The 20,212-nt window shown below is 46.4% G+C and overlaps 1 protein-coding gene across 6 annotated transcripts in view; it reads left to right on the plus strand.

Moving 5' to 3' along the window:
• UXS1 (UDP-glucuronate decarboxylase 1) overlaps nucleotides 1-20,212 on the plus strand; it is a 96,434-nt gene that overhangs the window by 56,674 nt on the left and 19,548 nt on the right. For all 6 annotated transcript variants that reach the window (XM_032351669.1, XM_032351670.1, XM_032351672.1 and 3 more), the window contains 3 exons: nucleotides 236-340; nucleotides 3,270-3,329; nucleotides 12,770-12,891. In XM_032351669.1, the coding sequence (XP_032207560.1) occupies nucleotides 236-340; nucleotides 3,270-3,329; nucleotides 12,770-12,891 (287 nt within the window). The remainder of the gene's footprint in view (nucleotides 1-235; nucleotides 341-3,269; nucleotides 3,330-12,769; nucleotides 12,892-20,212) is intronic.

Consider the following 20,212-nt stretch of genomic DNA (forward strand, 5'->3'; position numbering starts at 1 on the left):
TGTAATCAGATCGCCTCTGATCAGAAGAGAATAGGCCCAGACAGACTTTCTGTCTTTGTTTAAAATTCTTCTAATTACAAACGCAGATTCGTTTTTATGAAGAATGAAAGAGTAACAATGACAACTTAAGTGAAAAATATAGAAATGCCTCTGTTGTATAGCCCGATTCTTCAGAGTCAGAATGTTTTTAGTGTTTTCCTTGGAAATCACAGACTTCCGGTCTTGTCTCCTTTAGTTGACCAGATATACCACCTGGCCTCTCCAGCTTCCCCTCCAAACTACATGTATAACCCCATCAAGACCCTGAAGACCAATACCATCGGGACACTAAACATGCTAGGTAAGTTGTCCTTTCCTCATTTTGCAGCGCTGGCTAGGGATGTTGTAGACAATTCCACGCATAGGACATTGACATTCTGTCAGTTTGATCTTGGTCTGTAGACCCCTTCCTCATCCCCTGTCCATGCTCTTTCAGAGTGCCTTATGAGCCAGGGGACAGTCATCCTAGTACCTGGTCAGCATGGCCTCAGTTAAATCCCCTGGGAGTGACCACTGGTCACTGACCACACATCCTTCTTCTCTTTCCCCTGTGACATGGTATGTGGGCCTCTGGGCTGGAAGAGGCACTGGCGACTCTGACCCAGGGTTGGGCCACTGTGGACTGCACACACCGGGGTGTCAGGAGCACTCCTGGAGGAGCAGAAGACGAGCCGACGTGATGGGGCTGGCCAAGCTGAGTCCCCGCGTCTAGACTGAACTGTGGGGTTCACTTTGAAGGCGAAAGGTGACCGCATGAACACCGTAACTGTGGCCGCCCGTGCGCGTTCACAAACAACACACCTCAGATTTATAGCTGTGGTGACCCATACCTATTAATGCTTAAATCAAAGACATCTGAAGTTTGACACGGGTCTCAAAAGCTAGGGGTCTGATGAGTTGCAAAGGAGAAAAAAGGAACCACTTTTTAAAATGTCAAGTGGAGATGGATTTAATTATGGGAACATTTAAAAGAGCTTCTATAAATGGATTTTGGAAAATACAGCACTAAATTTTAAGCCTGGAGACAAGGGATTGTAAGGGCAGTCGGAGATTGGTTTTTTGATCTCTCAGACTAAACGTTCTGGGGGGTCAAGCTCTGCATGAAGTAAAATGATTCATTCCCCTAGTCTAGAAAGGGCATTTGTTCTCCTCTTTGTTGCGACCTGCCCTGGCCACCAGAGGAAACAGAGTCCCACTTCTGCTCAGAGCTAAGATGTTGGGAAAGCTGCTTGCTGCCCATTCTTGCCTCCGCCGGCTCCTGCCCCTGCCCACATTCTCTGGCTCCCCCAACTGCCGCCTCCTTACCTGAACTAGATGCCACGGGGGAGAGGCCACGAAGCCCTGGCTGTTTAAGAAGATGGTATTCATGGCACAATCCCTGTGCCTGAGGCACTGTCCTGTCTTCAGATAAGGATCATCCTCAGGCTCTTCTGCCAGGAAACTTGGCCTTGGCGTTTCCTGGAGGAGGTGGTATAGGGTCCAGGCACCAGTGGCATGGAGGAGGAAGGGACTTTCCAGGGAACGCTGTTAGAGTTCCAGGCAGAAGAGACCCTTGAGCCATGGCTGAGATTGGACTCGGAAGTCTGGAAGGAAGGGTAAACTCCTTTCAGGAACAACAGGGACAAAAGCCGAGGTCGGGGAGGCGGTTGCTAGGCCGCAGAGACCCAAGCAGAACTTCATATCCTGAATGGGGAGAGACGCTGTCATTAATCATTTCGCACTTGAGACAAGATGTAGTGAACCCCACTCGGCCCCTTCCTGGTGAGCCCCTTCCCCTTCTGCAGCTCCCTAGGCCTTCCCTGGGCCTGCGCTCAGCTTCTTCAGGGTGAGACTTCTTTGGTCTCCGCATAAACATCTGGGCACTCCAGCAGCGCACATGGGCTCCCCTGGCTCCCCCACCAAGGCGTCCTCGTGGTGATGGAGATGTCTCTGTCCTGAGTGTATCTGCATCACTGTCAATGCTTGTGATACCATACGCTAGTTCTGCAGGTTTTTACTCTTGGGGGAGCGGTTCACAGTAAAGGGTATGCGGTAAAGGGTCCTCTGTATTGCTTTGTATGACTGCATATGAATCTGTAGTTATCTAAGAAGTTTATTACCGAAAAAAAGGAAAAAAAAAAACCAGCTCGGGCCCCTTCCTTTTGAAATTCCTGTCATCATGGTATAAATTATAAAGCCTATAAATTGCATATTGTTCTCCATTCCTCTAACATTTTTTATTCCACTGCACTGTGGCATTTGCACAGATGATCTCCAGATCCTTACTGCTCGGCAGCCCAGTTCTCTTGTTCCTGTTGCTGGTCTTCTGTCTTCACAGCTCCTTACTTCCCTCACCTGGTGCTCCCACACCCGCCACCCTGGGCCCTGCACGGTGGGGCCTTTCTAGGTCGCCGGCCACCCCTCGCAGTGTCTGCAGGGGGCGCGTGCATGCCCAGCTTTACACGAACAGCTCCGTGTGCAGCGCAGCTGGCCCCTCGGTCTGGTGATGTCTGTGCACACAGGCTCCCTGGGGGAGTACATTCGAGAGGCCCCAGGTTAAGCAAAGGGCAGTGAGTGGGTTTCTTTGACTCAGGGCGGCTGTGAGCCTCTGAGGAACTGCTTAACATTGGGAGTTTGTGTCTGGAGGACTTTCCATACTTCCAAGACCACCATAGAGCACGAGGTTCTAGCCTATTCTCCTGCAGGGGTCTCATACAGGACACAGTTCAAAGCTGGACCCGGGAATGTGGAGACTTGCTTTGGAGAAGGAGCCACTGACGCTGAGCCTCGAAGGAGGCAGGAGGACAGGCTAGAGGGGCCAGGGAGTGAGGAGACTGGCTCGGGCACCCTCGGGTGCCCGGTGACCTGTGGAGGAAGTGGCAGGTAGACCAACTTGCAGGGGGGCAGTAGAAGTGAGGGTGCAAAAGGCCTTGCCTTCTGCCTATCAGTGGTAACCCTGAATCCACACCTTCCCAAACTAACAGACTGATTTTTGGCCCTGCCTCCACTTAACGCTGTCCGACTAAATACTGTGCTTCTCAGGGTTTATTTGTGTTTTTCTTACTGTTTTTGTTTTTATTTTGGTGCCAACGTAGGTGCAATACGAGGGGATGGCTCACAGTGCCCAAATGATTAGATACGATTCCTACTGAAAAATTGCATAAATTGGCTACAAAAATGAGCAGGCCCGTGTCATCCCCTCGTTTCCACGAAGCTGACAGCCTCTCTGACTGTATCTTTGCTTTCTGTAGGACTGGCCAAACGAGTCGGTGCTCGTCTGCTACTGGCCTCTACCTCGGAGGTGTATGGAGGTGAGTCGGGGGGCCTTACAGGGGCACTGGCTCTGGGTGAAGGAGGAAGCAAAAATGAGTCCAGGCTTCCACTGTAAGAAGGCCCTGTCTGCTCTCCCTGTATGTGCACAAGGCAGTGGAGAGACTTCCGAGCTCAGCCATCCATGTCTGCTCTCAGTGGACTGAACCCCTTTTCCTCCTGCGGAAGAACACTCTCAGAGGACCCAATCCTGTCCCCCGGCCATTAAGGCCCCACCATGGATGAACCCACCAAAGTATTTTTCCCAGTCTGCTCTGAAAGGACCCCAGAGATCATTGGTCAGGGATTTCTTTTGCCAGTTGGTGTAGCTGATCCCTGTTCTTCGGTGTGAGGAGTGGGTGTGGTGAGCCTGACACACCGAGATCTCCGAGGTTGGCCTTCGCTCACTTGGCACACAGAGAGGTGCTGATTGCCTGACCTGTTGTATAGTGATTTCTGGAACAGTCTTAAGTAGGTAGTGCCAGAAAACGCCTGAGTGTGTTTTGCCAACCTGTAGCCCCTCCCCAGCCGTGAGGCCTGTGAAGGTGGCCAGCGTTCGGACCGGGCGAGGGCTGCGGTGCAGTTCACGTTGATTTCTGTTTGGCCCCAGACCAGCTGCTGCAGCATCGTGGTGATCTGCTCAGTTGACGCAGGGAAAGCTGGACTCTGATGTGGTGTAATTCGTCTGCTACGCATCATTATTCTGGGTGGAGAAGTGAGGAAGTCGGGACAAAATAGCAAGAGATGTGTGTTGTTGTTTTTTTAAATAAGGAAACCAAGTGAAAAAAAATTATAGAAACAGAAATTCTGCTAAGTGCAGGTCTAGTCTTTGTAATCCCGGTGAAAAGCGGCAGCATCATCCACTTTGAAATCTGGGCAGTTAAAAGCAGCCGCCGCCAACCTGTTCGCCCCGTTGCTTTTGGAACAGGCATTGAGTGGACTTGCATTCCCCCTTCCTGTCCTTCCCAGAGCCAGCCTTCCCAAGGGATTGGTGTGTTTCCCTTTATAGAGCATGGGAGGGTTCCCCTTTGCTTCCTGTGTCACAAGAGGAGTGGTGTTGATAGAGTTCAAAGGACTGAAGCTTTTTAAATGTCTGAAATATGAAGGTACTCCTCTTATTGGTCCAAGAGGACACAGTCACGTGTTTTTCCATGTCCAGCTTTCTTCCTCATTTATTATCTGCGTATTTGATGACACTTTGTGTTCCTTAAGGTTCTTAAATGACCCCAGGGTGTAACTGGCCAGCTCTGGGGTTTGATCAGTGCAGTAAACGGACGCATCGTGGAATGGGGGCTTGGTGGGTTAGCCTCACAACATGCTGAGAAATTGGAAGTCAATTTTGACTCCAGATCTTTTATAATGAAAATGTGGGGACTTTACAAAACCATCTTTTGAACTTGAGCAACTGGACACCTCAGCCTGGGGGTGCCCATTAAGGGGCAGAGGCAGGGGTGTGTCTGATCTTCTGTTTCTTGCCATTTGCTAAATTTAGGATGGTCTCTTTGGAGTCTAGGAGGCCCAGTTCTTGTCAGAAATCCCCAGAAAAGGTCTGCTCTCCATCATCTGTTACATCTGTGTGAAATTAAGTCACTGGTTTTCTTCTCTTGGGAAATATTCCCCATGGATCCTCCCCCTGATCCTGCAGGAAAACTATGCCCCCTTCTTAAGAGAATTTTAAACCATAGCAGCCGCTCGAGAGGTCAGAATCTGTGCCTTGATGCTGTCACACTGCAGGGGGCTGCCAGCCTCCTGAAGGGGGCCGGCCGGCTGGCTCAGGCACCTGTGCGTTCACGTCTCTGTCCTGCGTGGGTCCTGTTGTCCCCATGAGCTGTAGTCAGATTTTGGCTTTAAGATAAGTAAGAACTGAATGTATTACATAGAGTCCCTGTACATTGTCCAGATTTCTTGGCAAAGATTTATACATTTTAAGTGTGGCCGTATGTACCATATACGTTAGGTTTTAATTCACATTCCAAAAATATACTTGCGTTACAAAAGAATTTGTTACTCGGTTTCTTTAAATAGTCTGTTCCCTTGGCACATTGTAAAATGGGATTGATTTACGCACCCGAAAGACAGGAATTGGGAAATATAAAATGTATGCTAAAGAAACAAGCAGCCCTTACGGCACTCTGTCCTTCTACCTACATTGACCAAGATACTAATCGTCTCACTGAGGTTCTTAGTGAGCCTCTCAAGTTTGTTCTTGGGTTGTTGGCACATGGGAAAGTCCTTGTGTTCTGCAGAGATGCTCGTAAAATCATTTCAGTAAGTACAATGCTTTACTATAATTATGTATTTTATAAATATAAAGTGGAACCATATATCCCTTCACATATATTACATTTAATTATAGTCTTGTTAAGTGTTAAGAACGATTTATGGGAGAGGAGAAGCTTGAATTTGAGAGACCTTGGTCTTTAAAAATTTTTTTTTTTAATTTTATTTATTTATTTGACCAGAGAGAGAGAGAGAGATCACAAGCAGAGAGAGAGGCAGGCAGAGAGAGAGGAGGAAGCAGGCTCCCCGCTGAGCAGAGAGCCCAATGCGGGGCTCGATTCCAGGACCCTGGGACCATGACCCGAGCCGAAGGCAGAGGCTTAACCCACTGAGCCACCCAGGCGCCCTAAGACCTTGGTCTTTTTTTTTTTAATTTTTTATTTTTTATAAACATATATTTTTATCCCCAGGGGTACAGGTCTGTGAATCACCAGGTTTACACACTTCACAGCACTCACCAAAGCACATACCCTCCCCAATGTCCATAATCCCACCCCCTTCTCCCAAACCCCCTCCCCCCAGCAACCCTCAGTTTGTTTTGTGAGATTAAGAGTCACCTATGGTTTGTCTCCCTCCCAATCCCATCTTGTTTCATTTATTCTTCTCCTACCCACTTAAGCCCCCATGTTGCATCACCACTTCCTCATATCAGGGAGATCATATGATAGTTGTCTTTCTCTGCTTGACTTATTTCGCTAAGCATGATACGCTCTAGTTCCATCCATGTTGTCGCAAATGGCAAGATTTCATTTCTTTTGATGGCTGCATAGTATTCCATTGTGTATATATACCACCTCTTCTTGATCCATTCATCTGTTGATGGACATCTAGGTTCTTTCCATAGTTTGGCTATTGTGGACATTGCTGCTATAAACATTCGGGTGCACGTGCCCCTTTGGATCACTACGTTTGTATCTTTAGGGTAAATACCCAATAGTGCAATTGCTGGGTCATAGGGCAGTTCTATTTTCAACATTTTGAGGAACCTCCATGCTGTTTTCCAGAGTGGCTGCACCAGCTTGCATTCCCACCAGCAGTGTAGGAGGGTTCCCCTTTCTCCGCATCCTCGCCAGCATCTGTCATTTCCTGACTTGTTGATTTTAGCCATTCTGACTGGTGTGAGGTGATATCTCATTGTGGTATTGATTTGTATTTCCCTGATGCCGAGTGATATGGAGCACTTTTTCATGTGTCTGTTGGCCATCTGGATGTCTTCTTTGCAGAAATGTCTGTTCATGTCCTCTGCCCATTTCTTGATTGGATTCTTTGTTCTTTGGGTGTTGAGTTTGCTAAGTTCTTTATAGATTCTGGACACTAGTCCTTTATCTGATATGTCGTTTGCAAATATCTTCTCCCATTCTGTCAGTTGTCCTTTGATTTTGTTAACTGTTTCCTTTGCTGTGCAAAAGCTTTTGATCTTGATGAAATCCCAATAGTTCATTTTTGCCCTTGCTTCCCTTGCCTTTGGCGTTGTTCCTAGGAAGATGTTGCTGCGGCTGAGGTCGAAGAGGTTGCTGCCTGTGTTCTCCTCAAGGATTTTGATGGATTCCTTTCGCACATTGAGGTCCTTCATCCATTTTGAGTCTATTTTTGTGTGTGGTGTAAGGAAATGGTCCAATTTCATTTTTCTGCATGTGGCTGTCCAATTTTCCCAGCACCATTTATTGAAGACGCTGTCTTTTTTCCATTGGACATTCTTTCCTGCTTTGTCGAAGATTAGTTGACTGTAGAGTTGAGGGTCTATTTCTGGCTCTCTATTCTGTTCCATTGATCTATGTGTCTGTTTTTGTGCCAGTACCATGCTGTCTTGATGATGACAGCTTTGTAATAGAGCTTGAAGTCTGGAATTGTGATGCCACCAACGTTGGCTTTCTTTTTCAATATCCCTTTGGCTATTCGAGGTCTTTTCTGGTTCCATATAAATTTTAGAATTATTTGTTCCATTTCTTTGAAAAAGATGGATGGTACTTTGATAGGAATTGCATTAAATGTGTAGATTGCTTTAGGTAGCATAGACATTTTCACAATATTTATTCTTCCAATCCAGGAGCATGGAACATTTTTCCATTTCTTTGTGTCTTCCTCAATTTCTTTCATGAGTACTTTATAGTTTTCTGAGTATAGATTCTGTGCCTCTTTGGTTAGGTTTATTCCTAGGTATCTTATGGTTTTGGGTGCAATTGTAAATGGGATTGACTCCTTAATTTCTCTTTCTTCTGTCTTGCTGTTGGTGTAGAGAAATGCAACTGATTTCTGTGCATTGACTTTATATCCTGACACTTTACTGAATTCCTGTATAAGTTCTAGCAGTTTTGGAGTGGAGTCTTTTGGGTTTTCCACATATAGTATCATATCATCTGCGAAGAGTGATAATTTGACTTCTTCTTTGCCGATTTGGATGCCTTTAATTTCCTTTTGTTGTGTGATTGCTGAGGCTAGGACCTCTAGTACTATGTTGAATAGCAGTGGTGATAATGGACATCCCTGCCGTGTTCCTGACCTTAGCGGAAAAGCTTTCAGTTTTTCTCCATTGAGAATGATATTTGCGGTGGGTTTTTCATAGATGGCTTTGATGATATTGAGGTATGTGCCCTCTATCCCTACACTTTGAAGAGTTTTGATCAGGAAGGGATGCTGTACTTTGTCAAATGCTTTTTCAGCATCTATTGAGAGTATCATAATGTTCTTGTTCTTTCTTTTATTGATGTGTTGTATCACATTGACTGATTTGCGGATGTTGAACCAACCTTGCAGCCCTGGAATAAATCCCACTTTGTCGTGGTGAATAATCCTTTTAATGTACTGTTGAATCCTATTGGCTAGTATTTTGTTGAGTATTTTCGCATCTGTGTTCATCAAGGATATTGGTCTATAGCTCTCTTTTTTGATGAGATCATTGTCTGGTTTGGGGATCAAGGTGATGCTGGCCTCATAAAATGAGTTTGGAAGTTTTCCTTCCATTTCTATTTTTTGGAACAGTTTCAGGAGAATAGGAATTCGTTCTTCTTTAAATGTTTGGTAGAATTCCCCCGGGAAGCTGTCTGGCCCTGGGCTTTTGTTTGTTTGGAGATTTTTAATGACTGTTTCAATCTCCTTACTGGTTATGGGTCTGTTCAGGCTTTCTACTTCTTCCTGGTTCAGTTGTGGTAGTTTATATGTTTCTAGGAATGCATCCATTTCTTCCAGATTGTCAAATTTATTGGCGTAGAGTTGCTCATAGTATGTTCTTATAATAGTTTGTATTTCTTTGGTGTTAGTTGTGATCTCTCCTCTTTCAATCATGATTTTATTTATTTGGGTCCTTTCTCTTTTCTTTTTGATAAGTCTGGCCAGGGGTTTATCAATTTTATTAATTCTTTCAAAGAACCAGCTCCTAGTTTCGTTGATTTGTTCTATTGTTTTTTTGGTTTCTATTTCATTGATTTCTGCTCTGATCTTTATGATTTCTCTTCTCCTACAGGGCTTAGGGTTTCTTTCTTGTTCTTTCTCCAGCTCCTTTAGGTGTAGGGTTAGGTTGTGTACCTGAGACCTTTCTTGTTTCTTGAGAAAGGCTTGTACCGCTATATATTTTCCTCTCAGGACTGCCTTTGTTGTGTCCCACAGATTTTGAACTGTTGTATTTTCATTATCATTTGTTTCCATGATTTTTTTCAATTCTTCTTTAATTTTCCGGTTGACCCATTCATTCTTTAGAAGGATGCTGTTTAGTCTCCATGTATTTGGGTTCTTTTCAAACTTCCTTTTGTGGTTGAGTTCTAGCTTTAGAGCATTGTGGTCTGAAAATATGCAGGGAATGATCCCAATCTTTTCATACCGGTTGAGTCCTGATTTAGGACCGAGGATGTGATCTATTCTGGAGAATGTTCCATGTGCACTAGAGAAGAATGTGTATTCTGTTGCTTTGGGATGAAATGTTCTGAATATATCTGTGATGTCCATCTGGTCCAGTGTGTCGTTTAAGGCCTTTATTTCCTTGCTGATCTTTTGCTTGGATGATCTGTCCATTTCAGTGAGGGGAGTGTTAAAGTCCCCTACTATTATTGTATTATTGTTGATGTGTTTCTTTGATTTTGTTATTAATTGGTTTATATAGTTGGCTGCTCCCACGTTGGGGGCATAGATATTTAAAATTGTTAAATCTTCTTGTTGGACAGACCCTTTGAGTATGATATAGTGTCCTTCCTCATCTCTTATTATAGTCTTTGGCTTAAAATCTAATTGATCTGATATAAGGATTGCCACTCCTGCTTTCTTCTGATGTCCATTAGCATGGTAAATTCTTTTCCACCCCCTCACTTTAAATCTGGAGGTGTCTTCGGGCTTAAAATGAGTTTCTTGGAGGCAACATATAGATAGGTTTTGTTTTTTTATCCATTCTGATACCCTGTGTCTTTTGACAGGGGCATTTAGCCCATTAACATTCAGGGTAACTCTTGAGAGATATGAATTTAGTGCCATTGTATTGCCCGTAAGGTGACTGTTACTGTATATGGTCTCTGTTCCTTTCTGATCTACCACTTGTAGGCTCTTTCTTTGCTTAGAGGACCCCTTTCAAGATTTCCTGTAGAGCTGGTTTGGTGTTTGCAAATTCTTTCAGTTTTTGTTTGTCCTGGAAGCTTTTAATCTCTCCTTCTATTTTCAATGATAGCCTAGCTGGATATAGTATTCTTGGCTGCATGTTTTTCTCGTTTAGTGCTCTGAAAATATCATGCCAGCTCTTTCTGGCCTGCCAGGTCTCTGTGGATAAGTAAGCTGCCAATCTAATATTTTTACCATTGTATGTTACAGACTTCTTTTCCCGGGCTGCTTTCAGGATTTTCTCTTTGTCACTGAGACTTGTAAATTTTACTATTAGGTGACGGGGTGTGGGCCTATTCTTATTGATTTTGAGGGGCATTCTCTGAACCTCCTGAATTTTGATGCTCGTTCCCTTTGCCATATTGGGGAAATTCTCCCCAATAATTCTCTCCAGTATACCTTCTGCTCCCCTCTCTCTTTCTTCTTCTTCTGGAATCCCAATTATTCTAATGTTGTTTCGTCTTATGGTGTCACTTATCTCTCGAATTCTCCCCTCGTGGTCCAGTAGCTGTTTGTCCCTCTTTTGCTCAGCTTCTTTATTCTCTGTCATTTGGTCTTCTATATCACTAATTCTTTCTTCTGCCTCATTTATCCTAGCAGTGAGAGCTTCCATTTTTTATTGCACCTCATTAATAGCTTTTTTGATTTCAACTTGGTTAGATTTTAGTTCTTTTATTTCTCCAGAAAGGGCTTTTATATCTCTTGAGAGGGTTTCTCTAATATCTTCCATGCCTTTTTCGAGCCCGGCTAGAACCTTGAGAATTGTCATTCTGAACTCTAGATCTGACATATTACCAATGTCTGTATTGATTAGGTCCCTAGCCTTCGGTACTGCCTCTTGTTCTTTTTTTTGTGTTGAATTTTTCCGTCTTGTCGTTTTGTCCAGATAAGAGTATATGAAGGAACAAGTAAAATAGTAAAAGGGTGGCAACAACCCCAGGAAAATATGCTTTAACCAAATCAGAAGAGATCCCAAATCGTGAGGGGGCAGAAGGGGATAAAAAGAGGTTCAAAAAGGAAGAAAGAAAAAAAAAAGAAAAAAGAAAAAAGAAAAGAAAAGAAAAGAATTTAAAAAAAAGGAAACAAATAAGAAAAATATAAAAAAGAAAAAATATATATATTAGATAAACTAGTTAAAAAACGTTAAAGAAAAAGGTAAAAGTTAAAAAAAAATTTAACCAGAAGGCGAGAAAAAAAACAAAAAATGAAAAAGAAAAAAATTAAATTAACTGCAAGACTAAAAAAAATCACAGGGAAAAATCCATGAGTTCCGTGCTTTGCTTTCTCCTCCTCTGGAATTCTGCTGCTCTCCTTGGTATTGAAACCGCACTCCTTAGGTGAACTTGGTCTAGGCTAGATTTCTTGTTGATCTTCTGGGGGAGAGGCCTGTTGTAGTGATTCTCAAGTGTCTTTGCCCCAGGCGGAATTGCACAGCCCTTAGCAGGGGCCGGGGTGAGTAATCCGCTCGGGTTTGCTTTCAGGAGCTTTTGTTCCCTGAGCGCTTTCCGTAGAGTTCCGGAGGACGGGAATACAAATGGCGGCCTCCTGGTCTCTGGCCCGGAGGAGCCGAGAGCCCAGGGCCCCACTCCTCAGTGCGCCCTCAGAGAACAGCGCCCAGTTACTCCCGTCTGCCTGACCTCCGGCCGCGCTCCGAGCTCACCGAGCCTGCGACCGGTTCAAGGTAACACCGAGCTGTGAGCTTTCTGTCTGCTCTGTCTCTGTAGCCGGCTTTCCCGTTCCAATACCCGCAAGCTCTGCGACACTCAGACACCCCCGATCCTTCTGTGACCCTGCGGGACCTGAGGCCACCCTGACCCCGCGTGGGCTTCGCCCCGGTTTAGCCTCTGGAGCGATGTCCCTCAGCGGAACAGATTTTTTTGTTTTTTTAATAAAGATTTTATTTATTTATCAGAGAGAGAGAGCACAGGCAGACAGAATGGCAGGCAGAGGCAGAGGGAGAAGCAGGCTCCCCGCTGAGCAAGGAGCCCGATGTGGGACCCGATCCCAGGACGCTGGGATCATGACCTGAGCCGAAGGCAGCTGCCCAACCAACTGAGCCACCCAGGCGTCCCAGCGGAACAGACTTTTAAAAGTGCGCCGTTGCTCCGCTGCTTGCCGGGAGCCGGCCCCTCCCCCCGGGGTCTGTCTTCCCTTCGCTTTGGATTCACTTCTCTGCCGATCCTACCTTTCAGAAAGTGGTTGTTTCTGTTTCCAGAATTGCTGTTCTTCTTCTCTTCGATCTGCCGATGGATTTTCAGGTGTTTGCAATCTTAGCTGATCTCCGGCTAGCTGAAGTAGTCTCAGCCTGCTACTTCTTCGCCATCTTGACTCCTCCCCCGAGACCTTGGTCTTTTAATTTATTTTTCTTTTTCCATGTAAAACACCATCCTTAGTTAATATGAGAGGTAAGAGCAGCGTGTCACTCTGGAACTTGGGAGAATGGACTGTCCCACACTGATAGGTATCTCCCCATGTGTAAATGTTTACCTTGGTCTTTCTGGAACAATCTTGAGCATCATAAGTATTTATCGTTGAGAATGCATATGAACCTGATGAACACAGTCTGACATTTCCATACTCCTAGATCCTGAAGTCCACCCTCAGAGTGAGGATTACTGGGGCCACGTGAATCCAATAGGACCCCGAGCCTGCTACGATGAAGGGAAGCGCGTTGCTGAGACCATGTGCTATGCCTACATGAAGCAGGTATTGAACTGGGTTCTGGGGGTTTGGGGTGTAGACGCGCGGAACGCCTGTTCCATCAAACTCAGAGCGGCCATATGGCAATGAAATGCCGTGATTAAGTCCACCTGACAGTGGTGACTGGCAAAGCTTAGTTTCCCACTTTTGTAGATGAGTAGTGTTGTCAACAGCTTTTCCTGTGTATGTCCTTTTTAAAAAACAATCTCCCGTGGAGATAAATGTTTCAGTTAGGAGTGCTGTTGCATGGCTCTGAAGGTACATTTCTCTATTGCCTGCTTGCCCACCAGCAGTTAATGCTTCTGTTTTCCTGAAGCCTCCAAATCAGTGAACTTTATTATTGTTATTATTATTTTTTACTTTTTTTGGACTTATTTAATAGATATAAAAATGAATTTGTGATTTCTTTAATTTGAATCTTTCTAGGGATTATTTATAGTTATTTACTACTGTTTCCTGATTTCTTAATTGTATATTGCCACACGGGGGGGGCTTCTCCCATGGATGATGTCATGTTGTGGATCTGCTCACCCACATGCTGTAGCAGAAGGAGCCCACAAGACTGAGAGGTGGAGTATCAGGCACCCTGGCTCTGCCTCCGTGTGCCTTGGACCTGTGACCCCTCTGTCACAGCACTGTGACTGCAGGCGAGGGCCCAGACTAGCCTGTCTTTTTTTTTCGGTCACCGTCCCTGAGCTTGGACCAGCTTTTGGATACCCTCATGGACGTGCCCTCTGCTTGGGGGAGGGAGGGGCATGGGGTCAAATCATTGCAGACTGGAGTCAGCTGGTGTGGCCTGTGCTCCTAGAACCTGGAGATTTGGATGTCTGTCCCTGGGAGCAGCATCCTGAGGCCGAGGGTCCCGCCTGCAGGCAAGCTCAGATTCAGACAGCCCTGTGTTTTGCATGACAGAAGAGGTGTGTCAATGTGCCTGCCACTGAGAGTCCCTGAGCGTCTTTTTTTTTTTTCTCAGAAGAGAGTTGTCGGGAGCTTTTTTCCTCATATTTTTAATGAAATACCAACATTAGAGACACAGGATACTGTGCCAGTGGAGGTGTTTATTTATTCTGTCTTCTCTCTTAGCCAGAGGAAACACTAATTGCTTTCTAAGCTACTTTGGGCCACTGGCTTGTTATTATCTATTTATTTTAAGAGGCATAAATGAGCTCTGGAAAGGACATTGCTTTATCGGTCTTGAGCCCAGAATACTTGATGCCACAGTTTGGGAAGGTCTCTGAGATGTGGAGATCAGCCTTTGGATATGTTGGTGCTTGAGAAAACTAACCTGAAGGCTTGAAGGGGGCACGTGTTGCATTTTACTAAAGAATAGGTTTGAAGACTGTTGTGCTTCTCAACTGTGTACTTGTGCTTTCAGTCTTGTGGTATTTCTTAGTTTTTATATAGGGTCAAGCTGGTGGGCAAATAGGACATTTTAATTGATCTCTTAGGGGTTTTGTTTTTTGTTTTTTGTTTTTTTAAGATTTTATTTATTTATTTGACAGAGCGAGATCACAAGTAGAGAGGCAGGCAGAGAGAGAGAGAGGGAAGCAGGCTCCCTGCTGAGCATAGAGCCCGATGCGGGACTCAATCCCAGGACACTGAGATCATGACCTGAGCCGAAGGCAGCGGCTTAACCCACTGAGCCACCCAGGTGCCCGATCTCTTAGTTTTTATTTAAAGAGTCTAGTGAGTCTCTGGAGAACACTCCTTCCTCAGGGTAGGTGCTCACGGTAATCGTAGTATTTAGTAATAGTAGAGCCAACATTTATTGAGCACTGACTGTATGCCAGGAACTGTGCTACACACCCGGGCACTAGCCAGGGTGCTTTTTTCAAACACAAACCAGCGCTGCATCTGCACACGTCAGCTGGCTCATGAGCTCAGGAATATAGCATCTCGAAAAATCTGGATCTGTCGGCATTTACCTTTCTGCCCACAGAGGTCTTGGGAGGTTAATGGCAGAGGCAGCATTGGCCGGAAAACTATAAAGTCATGTTCCCATTAGAAGCTCCTGCGTATACAGTTGGTGTGTGCCTGTGTGTCCCTGATAAGAGTGCCGACACAAGGGTGTCCCTGCATAGCAGGGGCTGTCCTTGGGAAGGATAGTCACTCCCCGGACTACTGCCTCTGCTGTGGAATGTCTGGCATGTGCTTCACATACAGGAGGCCGGAACAGACCACTGTTGCGTGGATGGGAGAGTCAGAGGGTGGTCAAGTCAGTATTGGGTTCTTCCTGGGACACTGAGGGCTCTGAATGTGGGAGAAGTGCATGGATGGTCCTAGGTCTGAGAAAGCCTTGGGAAAGCAAGGCTCTGTGCTTTTTGAGGAGCTTGGGGTCTAGGCTGATAGCACCTGGTATCTGTAGATCCTTCCAGTCTCATCACACTGCTCAGCACACCTGCCCAGGGACTCGTGTCTGCCTGGGGGAGTGTTCTGGTCACTGCTGTCTGGAAATGCCACCTGCCCCTCATGGTGAGTTGGTACTTCTGACCTGATGTGATGCAGTAGCACTGCTCTTGCTCCTTCGACATGGCCATTAGGTCAGGGAGGGACCAGATCATTTCTAGTTCTGGTGGTGGCCCAGCAGACAAGTGGAGGTTATGTCTCTATGGGGACAACATGGTCAAGGGTGGTGGGCTGGGACAGAGGTCACTGGGACCTTGCCTGAATCACAGCTCTAAAGAGGTCTGTGAGGAAGGCGCAGCACGGGCTTCCCACCGTCCCTCCCCTAGTATTTGTGTTACAAATACTATGCTCCCTTATAGGGAAAGCCCTGGGTCCAAGACCAGGCCCCTTTGGGATCCTCTCTCTGTCTTTAGGCTGGATCCTTGGTGAGGAGGTGGAAAGAAACATGGCTGCATTTCCTGTGGTTGAGAGGTGTTTGCGTTCCTGCTCTGTGGCAGGAACAGACAGTAAGAAAACACACATGCATAGGAAGGAAGAGAAGTTGTTACCCATAATCCTATCTGGAGATGAAAATTAGGACAAAACAAAGGAAAATAAACACCACCCTGTGAAGATTGTGAGAATGTAAACATTTACATCATTAAAACAAATCTTTTACTCAGGATTTTGTTTTAGCTGTCAGAAAGAGTGGGTCAAGCACCTCCTGCCCACAGGGGGTTGGCCCTCTGGGAGTGACCTAGCCTTAGGGTGATAAGGGTTGGCCTTCTGGGTGTGGCCTGGTCTTGGGGGGTCAGGGTTGGCCCTTTGGGTGTGGCTTGGTCTTGGGGAGTCCCTGTCGGCCCTTTGGGTGTGGCTTGGTGTTGGGGAGTCAATGTCGGTCCTTTGGGTGTGGCCTGGTTGGGGGGTGGTCAGGGTTGGCCTCTTTGGGAATGGCCTGGTCTGTGGCAAATCAGACCCTCTTTGGGGTTCCCACCGGAAAGTGCCTGATTTTCAGAACTCTAACCTTGCTTCTCTCATTCTTAGTGGATGTAGCTCTTCTGGACTCTGAGCGCTCAGCAGGATGCCGTGTGGGGCTGCAGTGGGTGCTGCAGAGGACCCGGACCCTGTGGGCGAAGAGTGCCCATGGGGTACTGGCCTCTGTTAGAGCTCAGCCTATAGGGCAAATCTGTTGAACCTCACCTCATTCTCATGACCCCTTTAAGGTGGTGGGTGGGTCGCCCATTTTATAGATGGGAAAGTAGCTGCAAAACTTGTGTTGAGCTCCTCGGCTAGTAAGTGCAGTTTGAACCCCCACCTGGCTACCTAGCTGCCAATGGCCCTGGTGGGGCATTGCAGGTGAGGAAGCTTGGTTCAGCTAGAGAAGATGCAGCTGCAAGTCCAAGGTCATTGGTGCTCCTCTGAAGGACCGTGGGCAGTGAGGACACCCAGAGCCAGTAGTCCACACAGGTTTACTCGGAAATTGCCAGCTGCTTCTTAGAACAGTGTGGGTAGCTAGCGGGGAGCGGTGTTTAGAGCGGAATATTCAGCCTTTAGGGATAGCAGGATAGATTCAAGGCTTTGGGTGTACAATTTAGGCTGTGTGTCTGGAAACAAATGAAAAAAAAAAAAAAAAGAATGACCAGCGAGAATGGGAAACCATCAACCTTTGCATATTTTTAATTAGTTATTTTAATAACTTTAGCTCTTTTTTATACACGACACATCTTTCGTAAGTGTAAGTTGTCACTTCATTGTGAAGACTGCATATGGTATGCGGTTTTTATCTTACTCTGAATAAATGCAGTGTATAAGGTTTGAGAGTGTAGTCAAGAAAAGAGGTATGAACGATCTTTTTCTAAAGATTTTAAAGATCTGTTTCTAAAGAACTTTTCTGAAGATCTAAAGGAAGATTTTCCCTTTTCCAAAGGATTCTCGGAATTCTGAGTTCATTTTCATGTATGGAAATACCCTAACGTATTTGAAATAGAACTGGATTTCCCAGAAAAATCTGTCCCACATACACGTTTCCAAACACGTCCTTCACAGAAAGAGAAGGTCCCGTGAGTCTTCCAGGGAATGGAATGAGACATAACCAAAGAGGATTGTCACCTTTACAAAAATATGTGAAAAGCGAAGCTAGTGTTCAAAGTTTGTTTTGCAGTGAGCCGTTACCAAGGTGGTGACACCCTGTGCCGCATCCCCGGGAGCCCCACTCAGCATCGTGCCCGGTGTCAGAGCTCTGACCTGCGTGTCTGTGAGCATCTGAGCATAATCTCGACTGATGCTATTCATGTTAGCAAGATGTGTCTGTAGTATCAGAAAAGCCCTAAGAGAGGCTATTCTGGGGGTCTGGGAAAGCTCAAAATTTTTTCCATAGAAGCTGATGGTGATTGCTTCTTTATATATCATTCTTGCTTCTGAAGGGTTTCACAGGAACGTGTGACTTTTGGATACCAGGAGAAACCTGTCTTTTGAACTTGCCAGGGAGCAATTAAAGTGCACTTTCTCTGTGCCCTTGGGTGCAGCACTTGTATAAATGTGGGGACTTGTCTGCATGCTCTGTTCGGTGGTTGGTGTGCATGTGAGCTCCTGGCCCTGCATGAGTAGGACTGTCTGGGGTCTGTGGCCCACCCACGGGGATGGGTCTGCAAAACAAGCCACCCTTCATAAAACCATAGACTAGCAGAGCAGAAAGCCAGAAAACTCAGAAATCATCTACTTTGGGGATCTCAAGGGTTTTGTTTTATCTTCCAGCATCAGAATACTTTTTTAAAAAAAATTTTATTTATTTGACAGAGTGAGATCACAAGTGGGCAGAGAGGCAGGCAGAGAGAGAGAGGGGGAAGCAGGCTCCCTACTGAGCAGAGAGCCCAATGCGGGGCTCGATCCCAGGACCTTGAGATCATGACCTGAGCTGAAGGCAGTGACTTAACCTACTGAGATACCCAGGTGCTCCCGGCATCACAATACTTTGAAAAAATTAAATAGTTGGTATGTTTATTTTAGTTCAAAAAATAGATATTCAGCAAGCAGCTCTCCAGTCAAATGTTTGAAGGTGGTAGTCACCTGTTGGGGTGACGTCCCAGAGTCGCCTTGTTTGCCAGTTCTGCCGCTTGCTCACTGAGCACCTGCCCTCCACGCCTAGAAACTGGTAGAGTAGTACTTGACCTCTCTTGGCCCCGGTGTGAGTGTTGGCCTAGCCTGCTGTGTGGCGAACACTCTGGACTGATTGTTAAGACCAAACCAGGGTTGTTGAGGGAGATTGCCAGATGGACACATAACTGCTGTCCCCTGACCTGGTATGGCCTTGTCCCTGTGTCACCACCGAGAGTGGATTACAGCTTTTTAGCACCTTGGAGAATCATGCTCAGCAAGGTTGCTCTGTGTTCTGTAGTGGCCTCTGTCCTTTCCCCAGGGAGGGAGCAGATCCCATTAGGATGCATTTAGGAGAGGCCTTGTGGGAATTACATGGTTCGGTGTTCACGGTCTCATTTGCGATGTGGGCCCTTGTCCCAGTGCGTGGGGAAGATTATGGAAGCATCACCAAGTTAGTCCTGTTGGACCTGGGAGCGCTTTTGGTTATTTCTCTGACCCCATCCCTGCCTTAGGTATCCCCTTCAGGGCAGGCTGCCCACACCCCAGAGGGGGTGACAGGCAGTCAGCACTTGCTCCCTCCCGACGCGAGGCCCCTGTGTTCCATTTTCCTGCCCCTGCCATAGTGAAGACAGGGACTGGGATCGTTCTGTGTGGTCCAATGGCTTGAGACAGTGCTGGCCAAGGACTGATTGCACTTGAAAGCGAGCTTTTGAGGGTAGCCCATTGGATCCTTGCTGGCGACATTTCTGTCCTCTGGAGATGTCTGCGGAGGGAGGAGTCTTTGTTCCAAACATCACTGTGTCTCTTGGGTTACTGTCGGCTGATCAGTCAGGCCTGCCTACCGAACCCCTCCCCGTTTCTGGGCACTAGAAATAGGGAAGGAGACCTTCCGATGGCAGCTCACCCAGCTTCAGTTGTATAATATTGTAGCCTGGCCACCGTTTCTGAAGCCCAGTTATCAGGCAAGCCATGTGCTCTTTACCCATGTGTGCTGACATAAACTCACTGGAGTGGCACCCTGAGCATCGCCTTCTCTGAAGTTGCTTCTGGTTGTATGTTCTATGTTGCTGTGCCTCAAACTTGGAGGAGTCATCCTGATGCTTCATAAAAACTTCTTGGTGCTTGGAATCATAAGTGAATGACTCCTGATCCCCACCCAGGACAGAACCATGGACACAGTCAAACCCAGCCATTCTTAATGACCAGCAGTTCCTCTCCTGAATCAGTGTTGTGTGTGCAAGTGTGCAGAGACCTGGTCTTGTGCCATGTGGAAACTCAGATGCACCAGCCCAGTAGTTGGCAGGACCCTTCCCCCAGCAGATGGAATGTTGGCTGTGAGATAAAGAGTTGGCGCATGTGTTTGCTCATTGGTCCTGCAGAGGAGGGTCTCCCTGAGGAGACATCACCGCCTGTTGGGCACCTACTGGGTTTTCGTTCAGGGAAGCAGGCTTTGGTCAGACATTGACCCTTTCTTCAGGCCTGAGATGGGGAGTCATTATACTTTCCTCCAAAGTGTGGATGTGAACACCCACTGGCTGCCACCATAAGCGTCCGTGCCAGTATCTGCTGATGGGTCTGTCCTCCTACTTGGGAATGAGGGCTGCTGAACTGTGCATGCTGAATGGGGGTGGCCTTTGTGTCCTGATGAAGCAGTACACAAACTCTAGGAGATGCCAGAGTGTGAAAAGAGAGCAGGTCTTAAGTTGAGGGAGCCTTGGGTTTATGTTTATCTCATTTGAGTTTGAGAGCTGGAGTGGTTAGAAAAGCGTGGCGGCTATCCCAGCAGCTGTGCTGGTCCTGAGACGTCCTGTAACACCTCAGTTCACAGTTCAAATCGGAAAACCAA

This window comes from Mustela erminea, chromosome 7 (genome assembly GCF_009829155.1).
Source record: "Mustela erminea isolate mMusErm1 chromosome 7, mMusErm1.Pri, whole genome shotgun sequence".
Lineage (NCBI taxonomy): Eukaryota > Metazoa > Chordata > Mammalia > Carnivora > Mustelidae > Mustela > Mustela erminea.